The sequence below is a fragment of the Phaethon aethereus genome, assembly GCF_964289735.1.
Source record: "Phaethon aethereus genome assembly, chromosome: 2".
NCBI lineage: Eukaryota > Metazoa > Chordata > Aves > Phaethontiformes > Phaethontidae > Phaethon > Phaethon aethereus.
In genome coordinates, this window is record NC_138582.1 from 28,725,871 (window position 1) to 28,750,094 (window position 24,224).

Sequence of the window (24,224 nt, forward strand, 5' to 3'; positions counted from 1 at the left end):
GGTGCCCGAGTGGGCTGTCTAGCAGAAGGAAATTAAGTCCTTATGTGCTCAGAGAGCTCAGTGACACTAGGGAAGAGACGTCTTGGTTGAGCTGCAGATTTGGTAACGTGTAGATTTATCTCCTCACGTTTAGAGTGGCCCCAAGTGTTACCATCATTTTCACACCTGGGCGGGCACTGTCTCAGTGGAGTCCCTCACTGCCCGTCTGCATCCTCAGAAACGGTGACTGGTAGCAGTTAAATCAACTATAGCACTTCCCCGGTATTGCTATTTATAACCACAGTGTTTCAGAAAAAAAAAATATCAAAAGCACTTTTTTGGGAAAATTTTATTTAAAAAAGAAGGTTGCTACGTTTCTCCTCCACATATCTTCCTGCAGAACGCGCCCACGATTCACCGGTCCGTCCTCCGGCCACCACCGACGAGCTGAGGGTCTTCCTCCCCCCCGCCCCCCCGCATGCGGCTCTGCGGCGCGGCAAGCCCCGGCGCGGCCCGGCCCGCCGCGGCAGCACTGCCCCGCCTGCTCCGCTGGAGGAAACGCGACCCGCCCCGGCCTGCCCAGCTCATGAGCCTTTGGCGGGGGAACGGCGGGAGGCAGGCCCGGCTAGCACAGCCCCCGCCCCGCCGTCCCTCCTCCCCGCCCCGGTCCCATTCATTCCCAGCCCCTTCCTCTGCGCTCCTTCCCCTTCCCCGGCGTTGCCGGCTCGGCCGCCTCCCCGCCCTACGCCGAAAACCCGGCAGCGGGAAAGGCCCTTCGCGCCGCAGCCATGGCCGCCGAGGGGGTGGACGAGCGCTCCCCCCTGCTCTCCGCGCCCGGCTCCGGCAATGTCACCCCGACCGCGCCGCCCTATTTGCCGGACAGCAGCCCTCGAGGTAAGGCGGCCGCCGCCGCCCCCCCCGCTCGCCCGGCGCCGCCGAGCCGCCGCCCCGGGAGCTGTGCCGAGCAGGGGGCGGCCGCCGGCCCGGTCCCCGCGGGGCTGGCGGCGGAGCGGGCAGGCCCTGAGGGGCTCGGTGCAGCTCCGAGGCGGGGGGGACAGGGCCCCCGCGGCCGCCGGGGCGACGCGGCGCCTCCGCCCGGTTGCAGCGGCGCGGGCCTCCCTCCGCCCTTGGCGGGGGTAACGGCGAGACCGCCGGGCAGCCCTGGCCCTGCCCCGGCGGCGGAGGACGAGCCGGGCAACAACAGGTAACGCCGCTCAGGGCCGGGTAGGCCGTGCTCCGCGCCGCGCTCCGGCGTGAGCTCTTCAAAAGAGAAAAAAAAAAAATTGTTTGCAGTGGCAGAACAAGCCCGAACCGGTCTGCTTATTATAACTCACTCGCATGTCGGAGCTTGCAAGGTGATTGTTGGACTTCGGTTCCCCTATTAATTAGGAGCAGGGTGAAGTAAAAGATGCTTAGCTATGAGCAGCTGCCCTCCGTGCGGCGAGCTGTGGGCACGGGCAGGTAGCTGGGGCGAAAGGAAGGCCGCAGGTCGCCGTGCCCTCACCGGTGACCGTCGTCGAGGTGCCTTAACCCGGAGATGCCGGGTGTGCCAGCAGGCAGAGCCAGGTAACCGAGGGGCTCTCTGGTAGGTGCAGTCCAAAACCACTGGGATGACCTTGCAAACACATTTCAAGGCCATAGCTGGTTGTGTCTTTATTTTTAAAGCAAGTCAGATACTGTGGTTACAGATCTGGAGTTCTGGCTTAACGATATGGTATTAACTCTCTTTTAACAGACTTAGGAAAATCATCTTGTTGATCAAGTATTTAGTAAGTAAGTGAAAAATTTTTACTTGGAAAATTTTTTTATAAAATATATTAATAGATTACTTTTTTCCCCAGTTGAACATTTTAGAGCAGAAAGTGAGGGGAGAGAAAGCTGGAGGAATCAAGACTAAATAAGATTAGTGTAGCTTTGTTAGCAGTAGCCCTTAAAATCCAAGATTACAGTCCTGATCTCACTGGCTCCAGTGTGTTGGCCCTTTCCTAAGGAATTTTATGTAATTGTATAGTTTTATTACATATGTATGTAACTAGAACGCTGTGAGTGAGCATCTGTCTGTTTTGAACAATATTTAAGCCCGTGGAAAGCTAGTCCCTTTTGCCTTGATAGGAAAATGCATTTTGGTTAGTGCTGTAGCTGGTGTTGACTGTTCATTTTCATATGAATTGCACAAACACCAGCCTGAAAAACGGCAGAGGGTTGGTTTGTTGGGTTTTTTCTTTCCCAAATTCAGTAGGATTGGCATCATCACTTAAGTTCTGTAGTTTGAAAACAAATAATCCAGAAATACTTAGTCTAAATTCTGTTTTTTGATGTTTTTATTCTTAGTAGCCCTTACTTTTGCATACACTTCAATCAATTTTTACAAAGATCCTTACAGATTTAAAAAGTAATGAAAATGCATTGTATCAGGGATTCTTGTTTGAACCCAGGGTAGAACTCATGATCTGGAAACAAGCTGGACCCCAAATGCTTATTGCAGTTGGTAGCTGCGCCTTCAGTCCATGTCTGTAACTCCTGTTAACTAGTTTGGCACTGGTGGTGGGGTATGGTGCTTGAGATAAATGGCTTGCTCTCAAAGGTGAGGAGGAACCATAGAGATCAAACGAAATCCAGAGTTGAAGATCTCTTGTTAGATCGATCCGCAAGCTAGCATACTAGGTAGCCATTGAAAACTGCTCTACAGAACTTACAAAAAGATTTCTGCAGAGCTGTGGCATAGACCGGGGTAGTTATAGTTTCCTTTTTCTGTCAGTTATCCTTACTGAAAGGATATATGCAAGCTAAACCACCTTTTTAGCTAATGGGCAGTCTTTATCTTTCTCCCTAGCATGAGTCAAGATGTAGAGGGAAGAAGCATGCTTGTGGGGAGATGGAGTTTGCTTCCAAACCCCTTTCTGTAGAGCTTCCTTGCTTAACATCACCTGACTGGTGTGGAGCTGCAGAGGAAGGAGGAAGAAGACCTTCGCCCTTCAAACCACCACCTGAATGTACATTAATAGATTATCCCTGTAATTATCTACCGTGCCCAATATGTCATCCTGAGCTTTAAATTAGAGAGGACGTGGTTTGAAAGTAGCCTCCTCTTCCCTTGCTGGGCTGCACCTGAGACCCAGGTGACCATTTCAGTGTAAGCTGGTGGGATGTTGAATCCTGGTAATGGCTCAGTGTTTGTTCCTAACAATGGAAGCAAGCAAGAAAAATGTTGGTGTGGATGCAGGGCACTGTTTAAGAAACTTTTTGTATAGACAGAGGGTGGGACCATCAGCTCTGCTCCCTGTAGTAGGGTGCTTTTTTCCTTTTTTTTTTTTTTTTTTTAAGGCTTTCTCAGTTCTTAACTGCCTGTCTCTGACATAGATCACTGACTCTTTTTCCCACCCTCTTTCAGGTCAGGATAAAGAATCTTGTGGGGTTTTTGTTGGTTTCTGTTTGTTTGTTTGTTTGTTATCAAATAAACAAAAAAAAAACCCAAAACAAACTGATTTCTGTTTGACCCAGGTAAGCTGCAAGTGGTTCCCTGTGGTTTCTGCCCTTTGAATACCAAGGGAGGAAAGTGCACAAGCGCCACAAGGAATTTCGAAGGTTGAATATGTGATATCTTCCACTGCATCTCTATCCTGTGGGGGTGAGGAGGGAATTGTAGGTTAGCCAGATGTACTGAATGGTAGGGCACTCTGCTAATCTTGCTGAACTAATTACTGTGGAATATTTTTTTTTAAAGAAAAACTGATAATGTAGCTGTAAACTGATAAGTCAGCAGCAGAAAATTCAGCATCTCATTAAACGCGTCCTGAAACCTCTGGTGTGTATGTGAAACTTGTCTACCCTCCAGTCACATCCAACATGATGGACCTCTATGAACTGGTTTTAGGTATTACAGTTAGCCTGAGATTCAAGCTGTCAAAAAAACCAAAAAAACCCCCCCAAAAAACCCAAAAAACAACCCGATATCAAAAACCAACAAAAACCCCCACAACCCCCTTCCCCCAAACCAACCAACCAAAGTTATACCGAAGTACATATGTTAATATGTGAAATTTAATATGTGAAAGCTGGCAATCCTTTTATTCTGGGATAATAAGCAGCAAACTCTGAGACAATGCCTTTATTTCTTTTCCCCCTGCCCCCTAATATACTTTCCTTTAAATGTAATTTTGGTGGCGTTTGGTGGTTTGTTTTTTGGAGCTCTTCCAAATGTACTTTTTCTTTAAGCATGAAGGTTGCAGTGCCAAGATACCTCTGGCTTTCTGCTCCATAGCAAATGTTATTTGCTGCAGCACCACTCTGAAAAGCAGCCATTGTTTGCTTGCTATCTGAAATTTGCTGAGCCAGCAGGACAGGAATGGAGAGGCTGCTTACCTGGAAGCCAAGCAGCTCCAGCATGAGGCTGGAGAAGCGACTGATTGTGTCTATAGGTGCTTACACACCTCATTTAACCAGCTTCTAAAATCTTAAGAGTTGTCACTTAAAGTAGGGTATAGAATATTATAAATGCCTAGATGGTTATAGTTGCCAATTCTTAAAGCATTCCAGGATGGTGGAAAGCTGAAAGGCTCTGTGTGTCTCTCTCTATTTCCTAGTGCCTTTCAAGATACTGTTTGCCTTTCCCTTGCACAGCTTCCCTGTGCCCAGCTGATAAGAGTTGAGAAGTTTAAATGGAGAGGACAAAGCAAAGAAGTTCTGTAACATGATTGTTGCTTTTCAGAAGAACAACCTCGGAGTTGTAGGGGTGCCTTGGCAGAGTGTCTGGTATTCAGTCTGCTGGACATGCCTTTTGTTTTATGGCTACATATTCTCCTAGCCAGAAAATGTGTCAGCTGCTTGCTGCAGGAGCAGTTAAGTAGCCTGCTTATGGCCAAAACCCTCATGCAGCAGCCTTGACTTTGCCACTCGCAGCTAAGTCACTGCTGTTCCCATCATCCAAATCTCAAACCTTGTTTCTGCAGTGATTTAGAAGGCTTGAGGTTGTTTCCAATTGCCAGAGTGTGTGGGGATTGGGGTTTCATCTTTTGTGTGTTTTTGTTAATATCTTGTAATATCTCCTCTCTTGCATGTGGCAGTCTTTGTACAGAAAACAGGGTATTACAGTACTGCCAAATATTGTTGTTACTAATTTTCAACTGGATGCTACTGTAATTCCTCAGAAACAGAAAAAAACAGAACGCTCTATGTTACCTGACATTTCTTAAGCATGTTAGTTTCTGCAACCTGGATATCAAAGCTGAACGTGTGATGTTTACTTGCTCTGGTAACAGAGCATCAGTTTGTATGATTGCTTCAGAACTGTATCTCTGCATATAAATTAATTTTGTTTCTTGTCTGAAATAATTCAAGTATGTTGGATGCGATTCTGAGACCCTCAAGGTATCCATCTTCCTTCTGCTGTCTCTGTGAGTTAAAATCAAGTACAGGTCTGCATCGTTTGTAGGCCAAGTAGCAAGGAGAAGTTCAGAGCACTAAACAGCAATGCTGCTTCAAAGGTTTGTGATGATTTTTTGATCTGAAGGGCAGGCAGGATTTCTTATAACCCTCCAGCTTACAACATTCACTTTAAAATAGTGGAGGAGTGATGAGTGCTTTCTTATAAGCTTAAATTTAATACTTGGGCTTGCCAGCTTTGATAGCAGCCTGTGATTTTCCTCGCGACCCCTCAGCAGATACTGCTTAGTTCAGTGCTGTTTGTAAACTGAAAGCAGGCTGATCTCTTGTTGCTTCTCTGAAGATTTTATTGGCTGCTTGGATGTAATTATGAAATAATTTATTGAAGTCCAAGGCTGCAGAATATTTCAAACTATTAGTGTTTTAAAAAGTTAACTATGAACTACTAAATATGCCAATTCCTTATTTGCTTACCTGGAGAGCCCTGAACTTCTTGATGAAATAAAAAACAGTGCTATTACATGCCAAATAATTGTGGTAATAAGCTTGTGAGAGGTTGCTGTGTTGAATTGTTTTCATTCCATGGATTCTTAAACCGAGAAGGATCTTGAGTGTTTCCTCCCCAGTTTTTCATGGGCTCAGGACTGGCGAAGCTGAAATCTGCTTTTCCGTGGGGGCCCAAGGCTACTATATTCTCCCTTGTGTTAGCCTGTCCTAAGTGACTAAAGACCTCTTTGTGCATCCGTGCTTTGGCTCTTGGACAACAAAAATATCTGGAACCCTTAAAAGCAGAAGCTCTGAGGGTTCAGTTCATCTTTTTTCTTCAAGATAACATAAATTTGCTGCTGTTGCACTCAAAAAAGAAGCACTTCATACCACTTCTCATCCAAGACCTGTTTCCTTAACAGGACTTTCCTGTATTTTTATATGTAGTATTTGTTACTACCTGATAAACACTTGTGTATGTTTTGGTCTCTCCAGATGTTTGTAAATGCTGGTTATGGCTCTTCTGCCTACCTGTGTCTTGTTTTATCTTCTGTTACTTTTCTTCAGAAGCCAGCCTCTGGTTGCTACTGATCTGTGGCAGGTTTGGGTTTTGTTTGTTTTGTTGGGGGTTTTCTTCCCCTTTTCTAAAGACTATAAAAAGTTGGCTTGAAAATGAAGTTGCATAGATGAGCCTTTTGTCTGATCCACTTTTTTGGGACGATTTGTATTGCTGGTTTGCTTTATGTACAACTACGGTTGATGGTTGGGTACACAAAATTATGGGGAAGGGGAAAGCAAACTTTCGTTTGTCTTATGTTTATACTAATCATTAACATCAATTTTTTTTTTTTTCTTTGAGGCTGTGACTGTTAGAGACCATTTTTGCTGACAGTGTTTTAGGATCCCCTGTTTGTTTTTTCAACTGAGATTTCCTGATATCTTGCAGCAGAACTTCCTCCTCCGTATACTGCCATTGCAAGTCCAGATGCCAGTGGTGTTCCTGTAATAAACTGCCGCGTGTGCCAGTCGCTAATCAATCTGGATGGCAAGCTACACCAACATGTTGTTAAGTGCACAGTTTGCAATGAAGCTACGGTAAAATGGATTTTTAGCCTTTTCTTATTTTGGAGGGAAGTGGGGGGAGGTTGAAATACATCCTTGGTAGAATTCATGTCCTCACCTACAAAGGGCGAGTCCCTTCCTGCCATCCCCATGAAGGACCTGTCAGCGCATCTGGCCGCTAGTGTGCAAGTTCAGGGGTTTCTGGCACAAGAATGGCCATAAGCAGCTAGAATAAATCTTCGTGCTATTGATGAGGCTGTGCAGGATGTTCCCTTCTGAGGCAGAAGACAAAAAGCAAAGATACTCAAGTAGTTACTCTTCCATAGAGAAGGGTGAAACTGGTTTTGGTGGTGGGATGAAGAGAAATGAAGAATTGAATTATTTTAAGAATGGAGGAAACAAAGTAACTAACCCACACCTCTCCCTGCATGTGTGCTTTCCTCCTGCAATACTGTTCAGTCAATTTGTTAGCTTGCTAACAAACCACAACACAACAATTTTGAAATGCAGAAATTATAGGTTCCATTCCAGTGATCACAGATGACTCCTCCCCTTTTCTTAATTCAGAGTCTTCAGCTTTTGGCCTCCTGATTCTATTTTTTTCTTTCCTGCCAGTTTTAGTTTCGTGATCTGATAGTGCATCACTCCACAGCTACTGGGGGCATTTACATTTTATGAAAATAAATTAAAATTATGTCCAGAAAATAGGAAGCCTTACATCTGTAGGAAAACTGTTTTTTCCCCTCATTTAAGAGAGAGTAGAGAACCTGCCATTAATACTCACTTTCCTTGCCGATATGTAATATTTCAGGCCAAGTATCTTGCGGCTTTTGAGACTTGTGATTTGCTGTATGTATGTATGTATTTTGAAACTTGAATCCCAGGTTGGAAAAAGATTATTTCAGGACAGTTTAAAATAAGATTACAGTTTGGCGATGTCTACATATTCTTTTAGTGATGGAGAGCCAGACTGAGGTCCTTTCACTGTTGAATAAAGCCATTATACCAGGCAAGGAGGCTTTCTTGGTGCTTTGTCTTATTTTTAAATAATAATTAAACTGAAGTCTTGAATTCTTCGTTGCTAAAATATGAAAGTTTTTTCCATTAGTTTGCAGAATCTCTTTTTGTTCTAGTGAGGACATTTGCACTTTGAGCAGAGGGAGAAAACTTTCAATTTTGTGTGGACTCTCAAGTTTCCTCTGTAAGAGGAACTGTATTTCTCTGTTAGTAAGAACTTGTCACTGAAGTTGTTCTGCTTTGTCATACTGTTATGAGGAAAAAAGTGAATTGCTATGACCTGATGTGTGTTCTCTGGTGTTTTGGTTTCTTTTGTTTAGCCAATCAAAAACCCTCCTTCAGGGAAGAAGTATGTTAGATGTCAATGTAATTGTCTCCTTATCTGTAAGGATACGTCTCGGAAAATAGGCTGTCCAAGACCAAACTGGTAAGAATGAAAAACCGTAAATGCTTTGAGATAACGTTCTTTAAAGCAGTGGTGCTCTTTGTGTTGAGTATTTGAAACTAAAAGAAGTTCAAGCCTGGGCCCCTGTACATGGACACTTGCAGAGCATTACTGAATTACTACAGAGACAGGTTGTGGTAGTGTCAAATTTTTTTTTCTTTTTAAGATTAAAGAGGAAAATTTTTTCTTTTTTAGTATTTAGTGGTAGTCTCAAATGTGTGTTTCCCATTTTAGCTACTTCATAAAGAACAAATGGTATAAAGAACAACAGAGAAGAAAATAACTTCTTGTTTCTGGGACTTAATATTCAGAATTCCTTGCAAACTTAATTACTGTAAACACACAGGTTGCTCACTTTGCCTGGTTCAGAGTGGGGACTTCAGAATGAAATGGGAGAGAGAGCAGTAGGTTGGCTTCAGTCCTGTCCTCCCTTCTTTGGTATGCTGAGTTTTCAATCTCCTCTCACGTCTCAACTTTAATTTCCAGATTTGTTGTAACAGAAACAAGCACAATTACCGTAGTGAGTGCTCTTACTGTTGGGCTTAGGGTCTTAAAGATCCACTGAAGTAGGAGTAATTTGATTGTAAACAGTGCAGCTCTAATGAGAAACTGAGATGAAGGCTAGGTCTGCAGATACTGAAATGGAAGCTGTACCACACCAACTGCCCTAGTCACCTGTCTGTTGGCTATTCTGGTTTTGAAACATGGTGGGGGTGGGAATGTTAATTTTTTTTTTTTAACTAATACAGTGTTGGGGAAAACTTCAAAACATTCCAAATACTTTTTCAGAACGAAAAAATGTTCATGGGATACTTCAGTTGTAATAAATTATATGGTTGGTAACCAAGCTGAATCAGAAACTCCCTAATTTTATTAAAATAATCTCAAAAGCACATATCTGAGCAGTTTCCCAAAGACAGCTTATGTATTTGTCTTACTAGAAGATAAGCAAAATTAGGATACTTTGAAGGAGAGAGTTGTGAGTATGCCCTAGATAGAAGGCTCCAGATTAAAGGGAGGACATCCAGAATACAATTTTGGTGGTATATGGAGAGAGGTGTAGTGCAAGTTAAATAATGCTTTAATTTTTCCCTTCACTTTTTTCATGCTAGGAAGTCTGATCCTCATTCTGCTTTGAGTTGGTTAATTTAGGTACTGTCATTTTGGTCAGACAAATTATGTAATTAAACTGGAAACACATTGAACATAAAAGCAAATACTTACCAACCGTTTTTTAAAGTAAATTGCATTTAGTCAACCTGGGGTGGATATCGTTTTTAGTTCACTCAATTTGAATGGAATTTTTACTGTATAAATGTGGATATGGAGCTTATATTGACACGGTTGTTAGTAGTGTGGGAAGGAGTATCTGACTCAGGAAGGAGATCTAGGTTATGGAAGAGTCCTTACTCTTTCTACATGTTTCACATGGGTATGTACGTTCCAATTCATGGGCTTGCTCAGCCTGAGTATTAAGATTTCATTTTCCTGAGGAGTGTTTCTGCCATATGATGGCAAGTCTTTGATCTCTGCAGGGTTCTGGTTTGCATGGCTGATCTTATAGTGAAAGAGAATGTTTTTGAAACTGAAAAGGAAAACACTTTGGAAAGAGACCAAAACTGGGTGCATTATTTTAAACAGATGATCGTCATCTGAAAGCAGATTATAGTTTAACAGTTTAAAATATTTGGTAGTGACTGAGCTAATTGCTTAAACACATCGTCCTTCTCTTTTGCTAGCTTAATTACATGTACATCTAATGTTCCTAACACAGTAGACGCATCATTACTCTTGGTCCAGTAATGCTGATCCCAGAGGAGCAGCCAGCTCAGCCTGCCTTGCCAGTTCAACCAGATGGAACTAGAGTGGTATGTGGGCACTGTGGAAATACGTTCCTTGTAAGTAAAGCACCAGATTGTCCTTCTCACCTCACTGTGCTATCACTCAAGCAAGCTATTTGTTGTAAGCGCTTTTAAGAGCATTTTGCCTCACGCTGTGGCATCATTGAGGAACTCAGGCTTCTTCTGTGCTTGTATTGCTACAGTATAGTCTGTATTTGGTTACTTTTACATGCATTTCAAGGAAACTTTTAACAGTCTTTCTGTGCATGCTTGGATAAAGCCCAAAGTCAGTCTTACCGCTTAGAGATGCGAGAGTAGATGATGCAGGAAAAGGGAGTTATATTTATAGGTTTTGATGGTTATGTTCTGCAGTGATTAAGATAGTATAGGTTCTGCCATTGCTGTATGGACCCCTGAAGCCTTATAGTGCTCACCATTGGCGTATTTGTCGGTTGTTATAGAACTGGAGATTATGGGAGGCTGAAAGTTTCTCCTGGATTTGTGGTGGAAGGATGCAAAAAATACTTTTGCTGTTAAATGATTTTTGTAGTCTTTTACATGAATAAGGGTCTGCCATATTTGAATTTTGATTGAGGAAGAGTCTCTGCAATACAGAAGAAAGTTAGCTTTAGCTTTAACCTCTAGCAGTGCTAGAATGTTTGTCAGGTTTGTGAGTTACAGGAAATGGCTAAGATAAGTGGTACAGCTGAAGGACCTCCATAGTCACCAGAGTGGTGAAACAAAGGATTGTAAGATACATAAAGGCCAGAGAATACTCAAGTGCATTTTGTGAAGGGAAGAAGGAAGTTTAGGGGATGGCACTCCATGTTGGCTTGTATCAGCAGTGAGAGAAGGGTTTTCTTGTGATGGGCTCTTATAATGGGATTTAATCTTTTTTTATTTTAAATTAGGGAGAGTTAGTGTTACGAAGTAAAGTTCTAATTACTAAATTATTGGCCTGTGTTTGGGGACTTTCATAAGCATGGGAGTTTTATTTATCCCCTATTTACTTTATCTAAGTGCAGCCCAAATTAATTCTGTAATTTACACTATGATCTTCTTTAGGTGAACATGGAGGGGGGGGGCACAGACACAACAAACCCATAAGGCTGGGTTTTGCCCATAACTATTAGATTATGCCTTAAAAGGCTAAATTTTCTAATCTGGAATTTGTGGATGTTACTTCAGATCTGATGGTTGCTTCAGGGAACTGCATAATTTTGAACTTTATAGTCCTATCTGCCAGTAAGACAACTTATCACTCCACCCTACATTGAAAAGAAACCCTCAAAATCATTAGAAATTTGAAGCTTGTATTCTTTTATGCTGAGTTATCAAAAAACAAACCCTTTTTTCTCACTTTATACAGCTTTCCCACCACTCTTTTGCTTATACCTTTTTCTGTTACTAAGCTTGAGATTTGGCAAATAAATTTTTTAGTTAAGAAAAATCAGAAAATTAGTTGGATTTGAGCAGAGAAACAAAAAATAGAAGTGCTGTAGTCAGCCTGGAAATTCAGCTTCTGTGAGGGTATTTCTGCCCTTTTAATATTTCTACTTCATAAAGCAAATATGTAATGCTAGATGCATCTCTCACAACTCAGTAAGGTATCTCCTTTACTTTACTTGGAAGCTAAAAAATAAATAAAATAGACAAGCAAAGCTAGAATCCCTTGGGGTGGAAAAGTCAACTTGTCAGCTGCTTGTTCTGTGCTCTCTTAAGAGTATCAACTGGTTTACCATCTTTCCAACAATTTTTTTTTTTCACCCTGTATGAAAGCTTAAGTATGGGCTGTGGCAGGTGTTTTTTATAAATTATTAAAAGCATGCTCTGTGCTATGGAGTGCCTTAAAGTTTCTTTGTCTCAGCTGGGAGAATGACTTAGTACTTAAGTGATACTGTAGCTGAACTATCACTAGTTATTCGCATTTTGTTCATCAGGTTATTTTTTACCTTGGGTAACCTGATAGGAGTCTTTCCTGTGTTAAGGCTTCTACTTGTTTCTGGCAGACTTGGAGTTCAGACAAGTGGAAGAAGTGGTAGAATAGAAAAGGAGGGCAGGATGAGAGTTTAACTGTCCTGCTGAATCACAATCTGATCTGGTTTGGGCTTTTTTGAGAGCCTCTAGACTTGGGCTGTTGCTGAGTTACTGTCTCTGCCAGCAGCAAGTCATTCCCCTCAACGCCTCTCCCAGGGGCCTCTGTGATGATTTGTGGCTGTTGGAGGCTGAGCTGCATTTGGAAATGGTGGCAGACAGGGGAGGGGTGTCCCTGCTGCCCCCCCCAGCCATCCCCTTGCTACCATCCCGCTGTCAGAGAGGCCTTCAAGGACCAGAAGCCAGCGATGTAAGCCACAGGCTGCAGGCTAAGCACTGTGGCTTGTCAGTTGTGCTCTGTCAATTTTTTTTTTTTATAACTAGTGAAAGATGAGAAGTATTTCTTATAAAATAGTTTAATAGAAAACCCTTGAAATTCTTTAGAAAATTAATAAATGTTTTACTCTGCAGAAGCATTTTGCTTTCCCAAAGGACCTGGGGGAGCATAGGGGAAGTTCTGGGTTTTTTTTTTTTGTGGTTTTTTTTTGTTTTTTTTTTTTGGCAGAAGCATCTGTATGTAGGGATGCGTGTGTGTATATATATCTTTAGCTCTGTCTTGTATTCAACGTATTGAGAACTATTTTAGGCTCAGAATGAAGAAAGTTTGACATACTCTTCTAGTAAATCCCTTGATGGATGTCTGGTTTTGTTCACAGTTGAAACATTTAAGAGATCTCTGAAATCCTAACCTGTGTTTCAGTACATTTAACCAAGGATTTGTGCTATTGTTTATTGTATTGTTTCAATGAGAGTAATACAGTTTGCATTGTCAGCAGGGAGCTAAATTTCATGTAACTGTAACATCAAGTTTTCTTAGCAAGTTGAAACAAGATTACATACTTCAAATCACTCTGGAATATAAGTAAAAACACCAGCTTTAGGCGTGATTTAAACTACTTGTTAAACCCACCGAAACTCCAAGAATTAGAATGTGCATGAAAAATAACCTTTCCCTATAGTGCTAATGTGATCTGAATTATTGTAGTGTGTACAGAAGGCATCATAACAGTTAGTGCATCTCTTACTTCCAGGTAACTCTCAATGAAAACAGAGAGGCATTGATAATCTGGTTTTTTCCCATCAATATTTGGAACTCCAAGTGCATTTGAGTTTGTTTCCATTAATAGTTATGGCTAATAATTAGAAGTCTTAAAACCCTAGAAAGATCATTAATGAGTACCTTTGGAAATGGAGTTGCCTACCTTGAAATAAAATTAGCGTACAGAAGTGAAGTTGAATTACAAATACATAAGATTCCTGGATTTAGATTTGCTTCTCTTTCTGGAATTGCAGTTTAAAAAGCTGAAAGAACAGCTCTGAAGAGTCCTGTCTCCATCCCTAGTACTGACAACAGTGTCTTATCCCACTTTTGCTATGTCAAACTAAGCAAAACTGAGTAGTTTTTGACAGGGATGCAGGCAAATAGCTAACTTGCTCCTCTGGCAGGAATGTGGAAGTAGAATTAATACTCCTAAAATGCATTGCTTAGGTGGGGAGTATTACAGCAGCTTTCATTTTATTAAGGGATGAAATACAACTGTCCTAAATCAGTTTGGCCAAGACTTTGTAAACAAATTTTAAAGAACAGCTCTGTAACTGGTATTGTAATTGGATACTTCAGAACCAGGAAAAAGATGATGGATTTCTTCTTAGTAGAGAATTAGCTCCATTAGAAGTAAATAAAACTGAGGGAGAACTTCAAGAGGCAGGAAACTGAACTCTACATACTATGGATCAGAATCTTGTTCACAGTAAAACCTGCTCATACTGGCAAGGATTACAAGCCACATGCTATTTTTTGCACATAAACACATAAATTTCTTCTCAATGTTTAAATCGTGCTGTGCTGTAGGTAGGTCCTGTTTTCTGTACAAGGCCTCTGATTTTGATTTGTGTTTGTAAGCAGTTTAACAATGCTATTTGCTTCAGTAGACAGACTTCTGATTTATCACAGAGATAAGGAGGATCCCAGTGGAGGCATTGGTGGTTGGTGCTGTGGCTTCTTCCCCTGCTAGTAACTTGCAGTGTGATTTTGCATAAATTAAGAGGGGAGGGGAGAGGAGAATTATATTTAACCATGAAACTGTGCTAACTACCTCCAGTTGAGAAAAGCAGTCATATTGTAATTGCAGCTGTCTTCTGCTGCCTACGGAGCAAAGAACAATAATCTTATCCTTTTCTTCAAGGCAAACATGTTTAAAATGTTTGTTTAATATTTGTATTATTGCAGAATGAAATTTAACAAAACCTGCTGTTTTTTAAATGGGCATATGACACTCTATCCTCTGGTTGAGGTAATTCTAGGCATTAGTTTCACTAAGGCTTTTTCCCAAATAGTTTTTAGTCTGTGCATGGAAGGTTATGACCATACCATGTATGTGTTTATATATCACCTTTTTAAAATGTCATGTAAGTAGCCAATAGTGTTCTCTATATTTTATTGATACAAGACTTATCAAGACATCTACTTTCTAAAATATTCTTTAGCTAATCTTTCTGCACACACTTAGTTTTCACAAATGATGCAAGGGTTGAGGAAAGATGGGAAAATGCATCTGTCTGTAATTGTGCCAAAGAAAACACATTTATTTTGATTCAGGGTATATTCGTGGTCATGGAAGTAAGAGGAAAAAACGGTATTAATATTATCATGTTGCCCATACTGTGCCTGTGGATGAAACCATATTACGTCAAGCGAATCTTGTAATACTAAGGCAAGTCATGGGAAATGTTCACATGGAAATCCCAATCCTATGTTGCCACTGACAAAAGGGCATCCCATTTACGGAAGAAAGCAAGTAACAAGTCAAAGAAGGCCTGAGAAGCAAAATGTTTTCACAGTGACATTTAGCATGAAGTACAACAAACATTTTCTCAGGGCAGTTTTTCAACCTTTTTATTTTTTCTTTTTACAGTGGATGGAACTGAGGTTTAACACACTAGCAAAATGCCCACACTGCAAAAAAATGTAAGTTTCTGAAAGCAAGGTTACGTAAATTAACTATTAAATAAGTTAACAGTGTTTCTTCCATAAAAGTCTTTGGATGAAAATGTGTCTGCCATGCTGATTATTTTTCCATGCTCATCTGAATTTCAAGGCTAAAGAGCATGTTATGTGCACATGAATTCTCCAGTCTGTATGCACAAATCAGTAACTTTGACAAATCCAACCTGCATTTATTAAAATGCTCTGATTGAATTGCTGGAGGCAAAAAGAAGCTGCTAACAATAGACAGGAATGGGTTGCTAAAATTATCGATTTACGTCCTTGAAATTTTACCGCTTCATGCAGTTAATCAGCTGTCATGTTTAAATGCAGAACTTGAATTTCCTTATTGTAAAAGGAGGACAGGAGATAATATTCTCTTAATTTGAAAGAGGTTTTACTGATTTCATAAACTCAAAAACTAACTTGCGGTAAGCATCTTAATGCATTAACTTGTTTAATGTTTATGAGTTACTGGAATAACTTGTCTACTCGTTTGCTATTACTTCAATAAGATGGAGAAAAATTAGGATACAAGAGCTGTAAGAGTGTTTTTATGTTTTGGTTTTTGTTTGGGGCTTTTTTTTTTGAGTATTTGTCTGGCCTTTCTCATCTGAGGTCAGGAATACTTAGTTTGAAGTAGTGTTAAAAGCTACACTACAAACATACTTTAAATTTGTATGGAATATCAACCACAGGGTGTGAAATAAGACTTAAAAATATTACTTCAGAGACTTTCTTGTCCTGCTGCTTTATTTAAATATTTGTCTTCATTTGATAGGCAAGTGTGACTTCCAGTTAAAGGAGCAAATGTGTTTTCCACGAGGAATGGAGAACCACAGCTGTGTTGCATGTTGTAGGAAAACTAGCAGGTCCCTTAGGAAGCAGAGGGCTTAGGATAAATGCACTGTCAATGTTGGCACAGCCTGGCCTTCAACAGTGACTGCAATATTTTACTGGAGTATTTGATAGAGAAGTCAGTCTAGTGGTACATCTAACCTCAGGAGTGCAACCTGTCGGGTATGGAGTAGTGGATATAGTCTAGTTTGCTTAGTTCAAATAAACTCGTGATCTTGATGAGATGTTGCTTTGCAGGATTTTTTTTACTGACTGTAATAGGATTCAGTTTTTTCAGTCCTGGGGGGAGGGGTTGGTGTTTGTGGCTTGGTTGGTTTGGTTTTAAACTAACTGCAATTATGTTTTAGCATGTCACACTTGATAGCTGACTTCAGCTTTTTTCTTGACTCTCCTTAGGTACAAAATTATTTGCTGTTTAACAAAAAACAAACAAATTAAAAAAAAAACCCAACCCCAACAAACAAAAAAAAACCCCACTCCAAGCAACAGTCCAAAAGTCATACCATATGATCTTTTGGTCTGTCTTCTGTTGATTTATATTGCTTGTGTTCTAAAATCGAGCTGGAGTGTATGGATTTATTAGTATTTTTGTCTATAAAGTGAAAAGCATGCTATCTGTATGTAATAAAACTGGAGCATATCTGCAGTGCAATTTGCAAAAATTACAGCTTGCGTGGCAACTGAGTTGCAGCAAAATTTTAACAAATAGGCGTTTCTGTCCTTGGGCTGAGGATGCAAACCATGGAGTATTGTCATTTAGCTTTGAATGAGTTGCTTGGTGTCTTCCCCCACTTGAGATGTGGTGGTCAGGAGTTCAGCACTTCCAGCAGCATAAACATTTGTAATGCATAGATTTAGGGCACAGTATAGACGAGGCAGTGCTTTGAGTCATGATGATGGAATAAATAACTGCAGTGACCTGCTGCTTTCTATTGGGCCTTTGTCAGAGGTTGTGGTACCTGTAACCAAGTAGTCAGAAGGGAATGTGGGGTTCTTTATTTCAGCCTATTAATGCAAAATTTCTTTCATTAGTAGCTGACTAGTCAGATGCAAAACTATTTATGCCTTCTGTTGACTCAGTTGATGATTGTCACTGAAAAAAGGGTAGTGTAGACTGAGGCAAAAGGCACCTTGAATCACTGCAACAGTAGTATTGTCAAGAAGATACCTACCGAGACTTTCAGATTCTCCAGTAATTTTCATGATTTTGTTTCAAACACTTTTAAAAGTACAGTGAATCTCTGCAAATAGCTTGTTTGTGACCATCTGTTTGGTTGATGGAGACAAGATCTTAATATTAAGAACGCCTTACACAACTGCAGAGGAAGTTAGGAGTTACTACAGGAAAATGTCAATAACAAAACAATGTTCAGTGAAAATAAAGCGATTGTGCCCCAGAGTACATAAACAAAGGAACTTTTCATATCTGGATGTTGGGAGAAACAGGATCTTAGGTTTCTTGCTTGTTTTCAGTTGCATCTAGCTGCTACCATTGTGGTCACAGATATTATTTTGTGACGTTCTTTTTTTTTTGTCTGTCGTCATCCCATGTTCCCCCCGCAGCCTGAGAGTTATTTTTTTCAGAATAACTTTGGAAATATAGGAAATTAGTTGTGATGCAGAGAATAAAATAACTTACTTGGTAAATGACTAAATATTTTTAGAAATGGACTACAAACCTGGTCATGCCAGTTTAGGTAAGATGTTTGCGGGAGCCCTACTGATGCATAGTGGTTCTGCCTGACATAGGCCCTTAGTTACACGTTGTCTGCTTGCACTGGGACAACAAATGTAGATAATGAGGAAATGGCTGCAATATAGTTTTATTTTATAGTGTAGAGGATGACACTGGGGAATGGGGGAGAAAACTGTTTCTTTTTACTCTTTCAGTGTTCTTTTGTGTTTCAAAATACAAAATACCACATGTTTATCAGCTTGTTTCCCAAAAGAGTGAGAGGTTTAAAAAAGACTTCTGGTATTTTCCTCATTTAATGATGGAGAAGAAGCAGGAACTGTTTTTTGTCTGCTGCTCTCTTTCCCAACCTGTATGTTAAATCATCTAGAATCTTCAGGATCATGAAATCAGTTACTAGAAAGAGTATTGAATGGTACAAGTTTTTATTTCAGAATGCTAGATCTCTCTCTCCCCCCCCCCCCAACTCCCCTTAGAACCTACCCCCTTTTTTCAAGGTCTGACAAAATGATGAGCCCTAATGAATTTATAACACTTTTGCCCCATAAAGTCTGCAGGACCTTTAGGGAAGAAAAAGATATCACTGCTCTGGAGGCTAGTTTCAGCAGTGCTATTCACCTTCAAAATACTGGCATTTTGATCTTCCTCTTAAAAATCCTTATAGAAGCATGTCTGAGAGCACAAGAGATCCTGCATTCATAGAATCATAGAATCATTTAGGTTGGAAAGGATCTTTAAGATCATCGAGTCCAACCGTTACCCTAGCACTGCCAAGTCCACCACTAAACCATGTCCCTAAGCGCCACATCTACACGTCTTTTAAATGCCTCCAGGGATGGTGACTCAACCACTTCCCTGGGCAGCCTGTTCCAATGCATGACAGCCCTTTTGCTAATATCCAATCTGAACCTCCCCTGGCACAACTTGAGGCCATTTCTTCTTGTCCTATCACTTGTTACCTGGGAGAAGAGACTGACATCCATCCACCTCACTACAACCTCCTTTCAGGTAGCCCCATAGACTTGTGTGTGCCTAAGTGGTGTATCAGGTCACTAACCACTACCCCTTGAATCATAGAATAGAATCATTAAGGTTGGAAAAGACCTTCAAGATCATCAAGTCCAACTGTCAACCCAACACTACAGTGCCCACAAAACCATGTCCTGAAGTGCCGCGTCTACATGTTTTTTGAACACCACCAGTGATGGTGACTCCACCACCTCCCTGGGCAGTCTCTTCCAACACCTGACCACTCTTTCAGTAAATAAATTTTTCCTAATATCCAATCTAAACCTCCCCTGGTACAACTTGAGGCTATTTCCTCTTGTCCTATCGCTAGTTACTTGGGAGAAGAGACCAACACCCACCTCACTATAACTTCCTTTTCAGGTTGAAGCCCCCCTTCTTATGGTGGCTTCATTCTGTTCCTCTTCCCTGTCTTCTAGCTCAGTGGGCTGGGTACCTGGAGAACAACTGGTCTTACTATTAAAAGACTGAGGCAAAGAAGGCATTAAGTACCTCAGCCTTTTCTTCATCCTTTATCACAATGTTTCCCCCCACATTCAACAAAGGGTGGAGATTCTCCTTAGCCCTCCTTTTGTTGCTAATGTATTTACAGAAACATTTTTTTAATTGTCTTTTAAGGCAGTAGCCATATTTCTAGTTTGGCTTTGTCCCTTCTGATTTTCTCCCTGCAGAACTTCATGACATTTTTGTAGTCTTCCTGAGCTGCCTGCCCCTTCTTCCAAAAGTCATAAACTCTTCTTTTTTCACCTGTGTTTTAGCCAAAGCTCTCTGTTCAGCCAGGCTGGTCTTTTGCAGTGGCTCGTCTTTTGGCACATGGGGACAGCCTTCTCCTGCACCTTTTAAGATTTCCTGTGCTATTCCTTTAATAGCCCCTGTCCCCTGTGGCAGTTTTCTCTTCTTCTAATTACTGCCTCATGCTAAATTAGCTTTGATGCCTTTTTATATCTGCTGCTGCTGCCCAAAGGTCTGGCAGGTGCCTTTGCTTCCTTAGCAGCAGCTTGGAAAGAAAGAACTGCTGCCTTCTAGACAGCTTTGTAGTGAGCTCACCCTCATTAGTCCCACAATGGAAGCAGCTGCTTCTGCAATCTAAAAATGTTCTTTTGACCCAGTTTAGTATTTCTGAATGTGCCTGCCAAAGTTGCTGCGGTTGGTAGGTTTTGGAGTAGGGTTTCAGCTTTCTTTACTAAAAACTTAATTTGGGTTTTTAATGTGTAATTTGGGGTGGGTAGAGGGAAACCTCACTGCTTAGAGTGGCCCAGTGGCTAATATCACTGGGAGATGAAATATAGGGGAGGTTTAGGCTGGACAGTAGGAAGCATTTCTTTACTGAGAGGGTGGTCAAACACTGGAACAGGCTTCCTAGAGAGGTGGTCAATGCCTCAAGCCCGTCCCTGCTTACGAGGCATTTGGACAATGCCCTTAACAACATGCTTTAACTTTTGGACAGCCCTGAATTGGTCAGGCTGTTGGACTAGATGATCGTTGTATGTCCCTTCCAACTGAAATAGTTTATTCTGTTCTAAATAAATTATGATATATTTGGATTGCTGGATATTCCCAGGTCTGTTGTGTGACTGTAGAAGCTTTCATTTATTTATTTATTTCAACATTGCTTTCTGTGGAAAGAAAAAGGCAGTTAAAATTAAGACATTCTTTACATTTCCTTTTTGCAATATTTGGGGTGATAGTTTCTCCCCTAGCCTTTCTTACTGGATAGGAGGGGCCAGAGCTTGAGAGAAATATGGATGGAAAATACACATGGCACTTGCAATATTATGATTACAAAAACAAGATCATTAAGTCAGACAGCTCTGAAAGTGAAGGTCCCTTTCCCAAAAATGAACTTTGTCTGTGTGAGATTACACAGTGCAGTAAATATCATGTGTGTTTTAGGTGTATTGAACATGACATTTCTACCAGCTTATCTTAAGTTATCCAGCGCTGTAATAGAATTAACTTTCTGAGTACATAGCCAGGAAATCCTGCAAAGGAGGGAACCCAAGGTCAGTTTGGCAAGCTCAGTGCTCATCAGTTTTTTGGAGACGTCTCCTCCCTGTCCCGTTTTATAAACCTTCTCTTTTGTTTAGGTTTTTTCATCATGTAACTTGGAATCAGACAACATATCCCTCTTCTAGAATGGCTGTAGAAGTATTTAGGGTGGCTTCTGGGGAGGGTGTGTGGGTGTGTGGAGTGGGGTGTGAGAGGGTGGTAAGATACCATTATTTCCCCAACTGGGAATTCTCTGACCCTCATCACCCCCCATCCCGTGCTAATCCCATCCCAAATGTGTATGGTGAGGCTTTTGATAATAAGTAATTTGACCTGGAAAATCAATGAGCAGAATGGTTTGGGGACTTTTTCTCCTCTGAAAGTGTGTAACAGATGGCTTATGAGTGGTCGCGGTATTCAAGCCTTGCCTTGCAAGATGAAGCTCAGCATGTGCATGTGAACTTGAGGACTGTGTTTTTGGGTTTTTTCTCTTGGAGCATTTTAGAAATTCCTTGTAAAGAAGTAATATTGGAGTAAAGCTGCTTAAAGCAATCTATTTGAAGGCTTTGTAAGATGAATGCTTAAAAAATTCTAGTCACATGCTAAGCATATGAGGCCTTACTATGTGGTTAATTAACTGGAGCCAGAAATTTGGTCAGTCATATGACAGATATACTACTTCAGTAGTTCAGCAGTGCTTTATTCTGTTATATATTCATCTTGGATATGTTGAACTGTCACGTAGATGAAAATTACTTTCCCTTGCATCTTGAACACAGAGTATAAGCAACCCAGTACTTCCAAAGGCATCTTGATCTCCCAGGATGGGATGAAATACTTAGCTAATGATAGCATGCTTTGGGATGCTTCAAAACTACCTCTATGATAGATGGTGCATGTTTTATGAAAGCACCTCTACCTCTGTAGTCCTTTCAATTGACCTATGTGTTCACTGTGTTTCAATGGAATTAAATCATGTTCCTGTTTTCTTCAATAGTATAGCTGTCTGTAATTGCAAATGTGTGACTCAAGATGTATTTGCCAAACAATGCTGAGCTTCTAGAATAATTTTTCTAACCTGTAGTTAAGAATGTAATGTTTTATTTGCATTTTATATTCTGTTTGACTGAAGCACTGTAATAGTTAGCTTAACGCAGCGGGTAGAGACAAAGCTGTCTGTTGTGGAGTTCATAGTTTAGACGATGAGTGGCAGAACTTCCCAGGGGATTTATTTACCTTGGTTGTTAGCAGTGATTTGTGCAGCTCCTCCAACTTGTAATAGAACTCTAAAAGAAAATTGGAAAGTAAAAAGAACTTGTCATGTTTTTGAAGTTACTGAAACTGACTTAAAAAAATCAGTCTTTGGAACTATTGAACATGAAAAAATTTTCATGTTTGTGACTAAAACAGTTGGGGTTTTTTATCTTCAAGATACAGGGTAGAGTTTAGCCACTCAACAGTGAGTGAACTATTCCAGAAAATAGATAGTGCAGGTTGTTATTTTTAATGACATTGTTATTGTTAATGACATACCGTTTAGGGGTGGTAGAACTGATTTCCAGTTACTTAGATGCAGTGAATGTATTAAAGCCATGTATTGATGTATTAAAAGTCTAAAGGGTGTCTTACCACCTACATTGAAGCTGCAAAGCAAACTTGGGTTTTGCAATCCAAAGGCTATTCAAGATACTTATCTGCGTGCACTGCGGGTATAGGAGGTAAACACACTCAAACTGTAGGTGTGGCACCACTGTCTTTGTTGTAAGCATCTAGATTTTTAGATACTAGATAATCTTCACCAATAAACAAACATGCGGACTCTGTCTTTTACTGCTCGGTATAACTGTAGACTTTGCCTACAACTTTATAAACTTAAGAAGGTGTATGTGTATGGCCATTCTCTTCCTCTCTTCCCATTTAGACTGAACAGTTACTATTTATGTAGGGTTTTTTGTTTGGTTGGGGTTTTTATAATTTAAAATACCATTTATTTTCTAACAGTTCTTCTGTTGGAAGTGCGCTGCCACGGAGACGCTGCTGTGCATATATTACAATTGGAATGATATGCATCTTCATTGGAGTTGGATTAACTGTGAGTGATGTACCATGATAAACTCACAATTGTGTGCAGGGGTGTGTGTGTACTAAGGAGCTCCCTTGGTCAACCAGCTCTTCCTTCCCCAGCATTTCAGTAAAACCTCCTAAGTTTGTGTGGTTTTTGTCATCTCTATTAAAACCGTGGACCTAATCATCTGAGTTAGCCAGAAAAATGAAATGTTCCTAAAAAAAAATGTTCTGGCACTTTGCGAATCTCTTCTTCCTGGTGTTAAATTTGATTCTTCGTTTCTCCGAAAACTTCAATTCTATGAAAAATGGTTTTACTTCACTGTCAAAATACTGGAACATCTTGCTCTCGCTAGGGCTCGCAAAACTTACAGGTTTTCAGAAATACATGTAGCCGTATAGCCAGGAATGTAAGTTCCACTGCGGTGCAAGGGAATGGGATTCCAGAAGTTAGAAACATGTATATGCCTTTATAATTTGTACAAGCTATAAGGAGTAAAATCAGATAATAAGCTATTTACAAATTAAAAGGCTCACATTCTTGTTACTCTATTACTCAGAAAACTATCTGGTTTGATTGGCTCTGAAGTATTTGGTACTGGTTACTAGAGCCAGCTTTCTACCTGGTAGTCCCAGAAAAATAGATAGGAGGAAATACCTGCAGTTGAATTCATATGTGTGATTCTTGTTATACCTCTAACTTGCATTATAACATGAATATTTCTTTATGTATGAGCTTAAATGAGTTATGAAGGATTTTCCAGTTTTCCTAGTAAAAACAGTGACAGCCAGAAACAAGAACAGTGAGAGACAGATTTCTTTTTTTTTTAAATGATGAAAACGTTTCACCATGATGTGTGCCCAGAAACCTGTGTAGCCTCCATCCTTGGAGTTTTTTGGGACTCAGCTGGGTGAAAACCCTGAGCAACCTGGTCTGCCCTTACAGCTGACTCTGCTTTGATCAGGAAGTTGGCACTAGTGGCCTCCTGATGTCCCTTCCAAGTTCAACTGTTCTATGGTTGTGTAAAATTAAGCTAATACCTGATTGATCCTTAGCAGAGTAAAAAAGGTGCCGAAACACTTCTCCTTAATATGGTTTGCTCTTTCCTGAAGAGCAGATAGTGCTGTATGTTTGACACTTTTGTTTTCTCTTTTTAGGTTGGTACACAAGATTTCGCCAGGCGATTTCATGCAACGTATGTTTCTTGGGCTATTGCTTATCTCTTAGGTTTAATCTGCCTCATTCGAGCCTGCTACTGGGGAGCCATTAAAGTCAGTTATCCAGAGCACAGTTTTGCATAG

The 24,224-nt window shown here is 40.7% G+C and overlaps 1 protein-coding gene across 1 annotated transcript; it reads left to right on the plus strand.

Annotated features, from left to right (window-relative positions):
* On the plus strand, positions 1 to 24,224 carry PIP4P2 (phosphatidylinositol-4,5-bisphosphate 4-phosphatase 2; the record flags this gene model as incomplete). The annotated part of the gene is made up of 7 exons (XM_082014640.1): positions 1 to 873; positions 6,794 to 6,942; positions 8,247 to 8,353; positions 10,146 to 10,269; positions 15,222 to 15,274; positions 22,860 to 22,950; positions 24,081 to 24,224. The coding sequence occupies exons 1-7, from the start codon at positions 768 to 770 to the stop codon at positions 24,222 to 24,224; spliced, it is 774 nt and encodes a 257-aa protein (XP_081870766.1). The 5' UTR covers positions 1 to 767.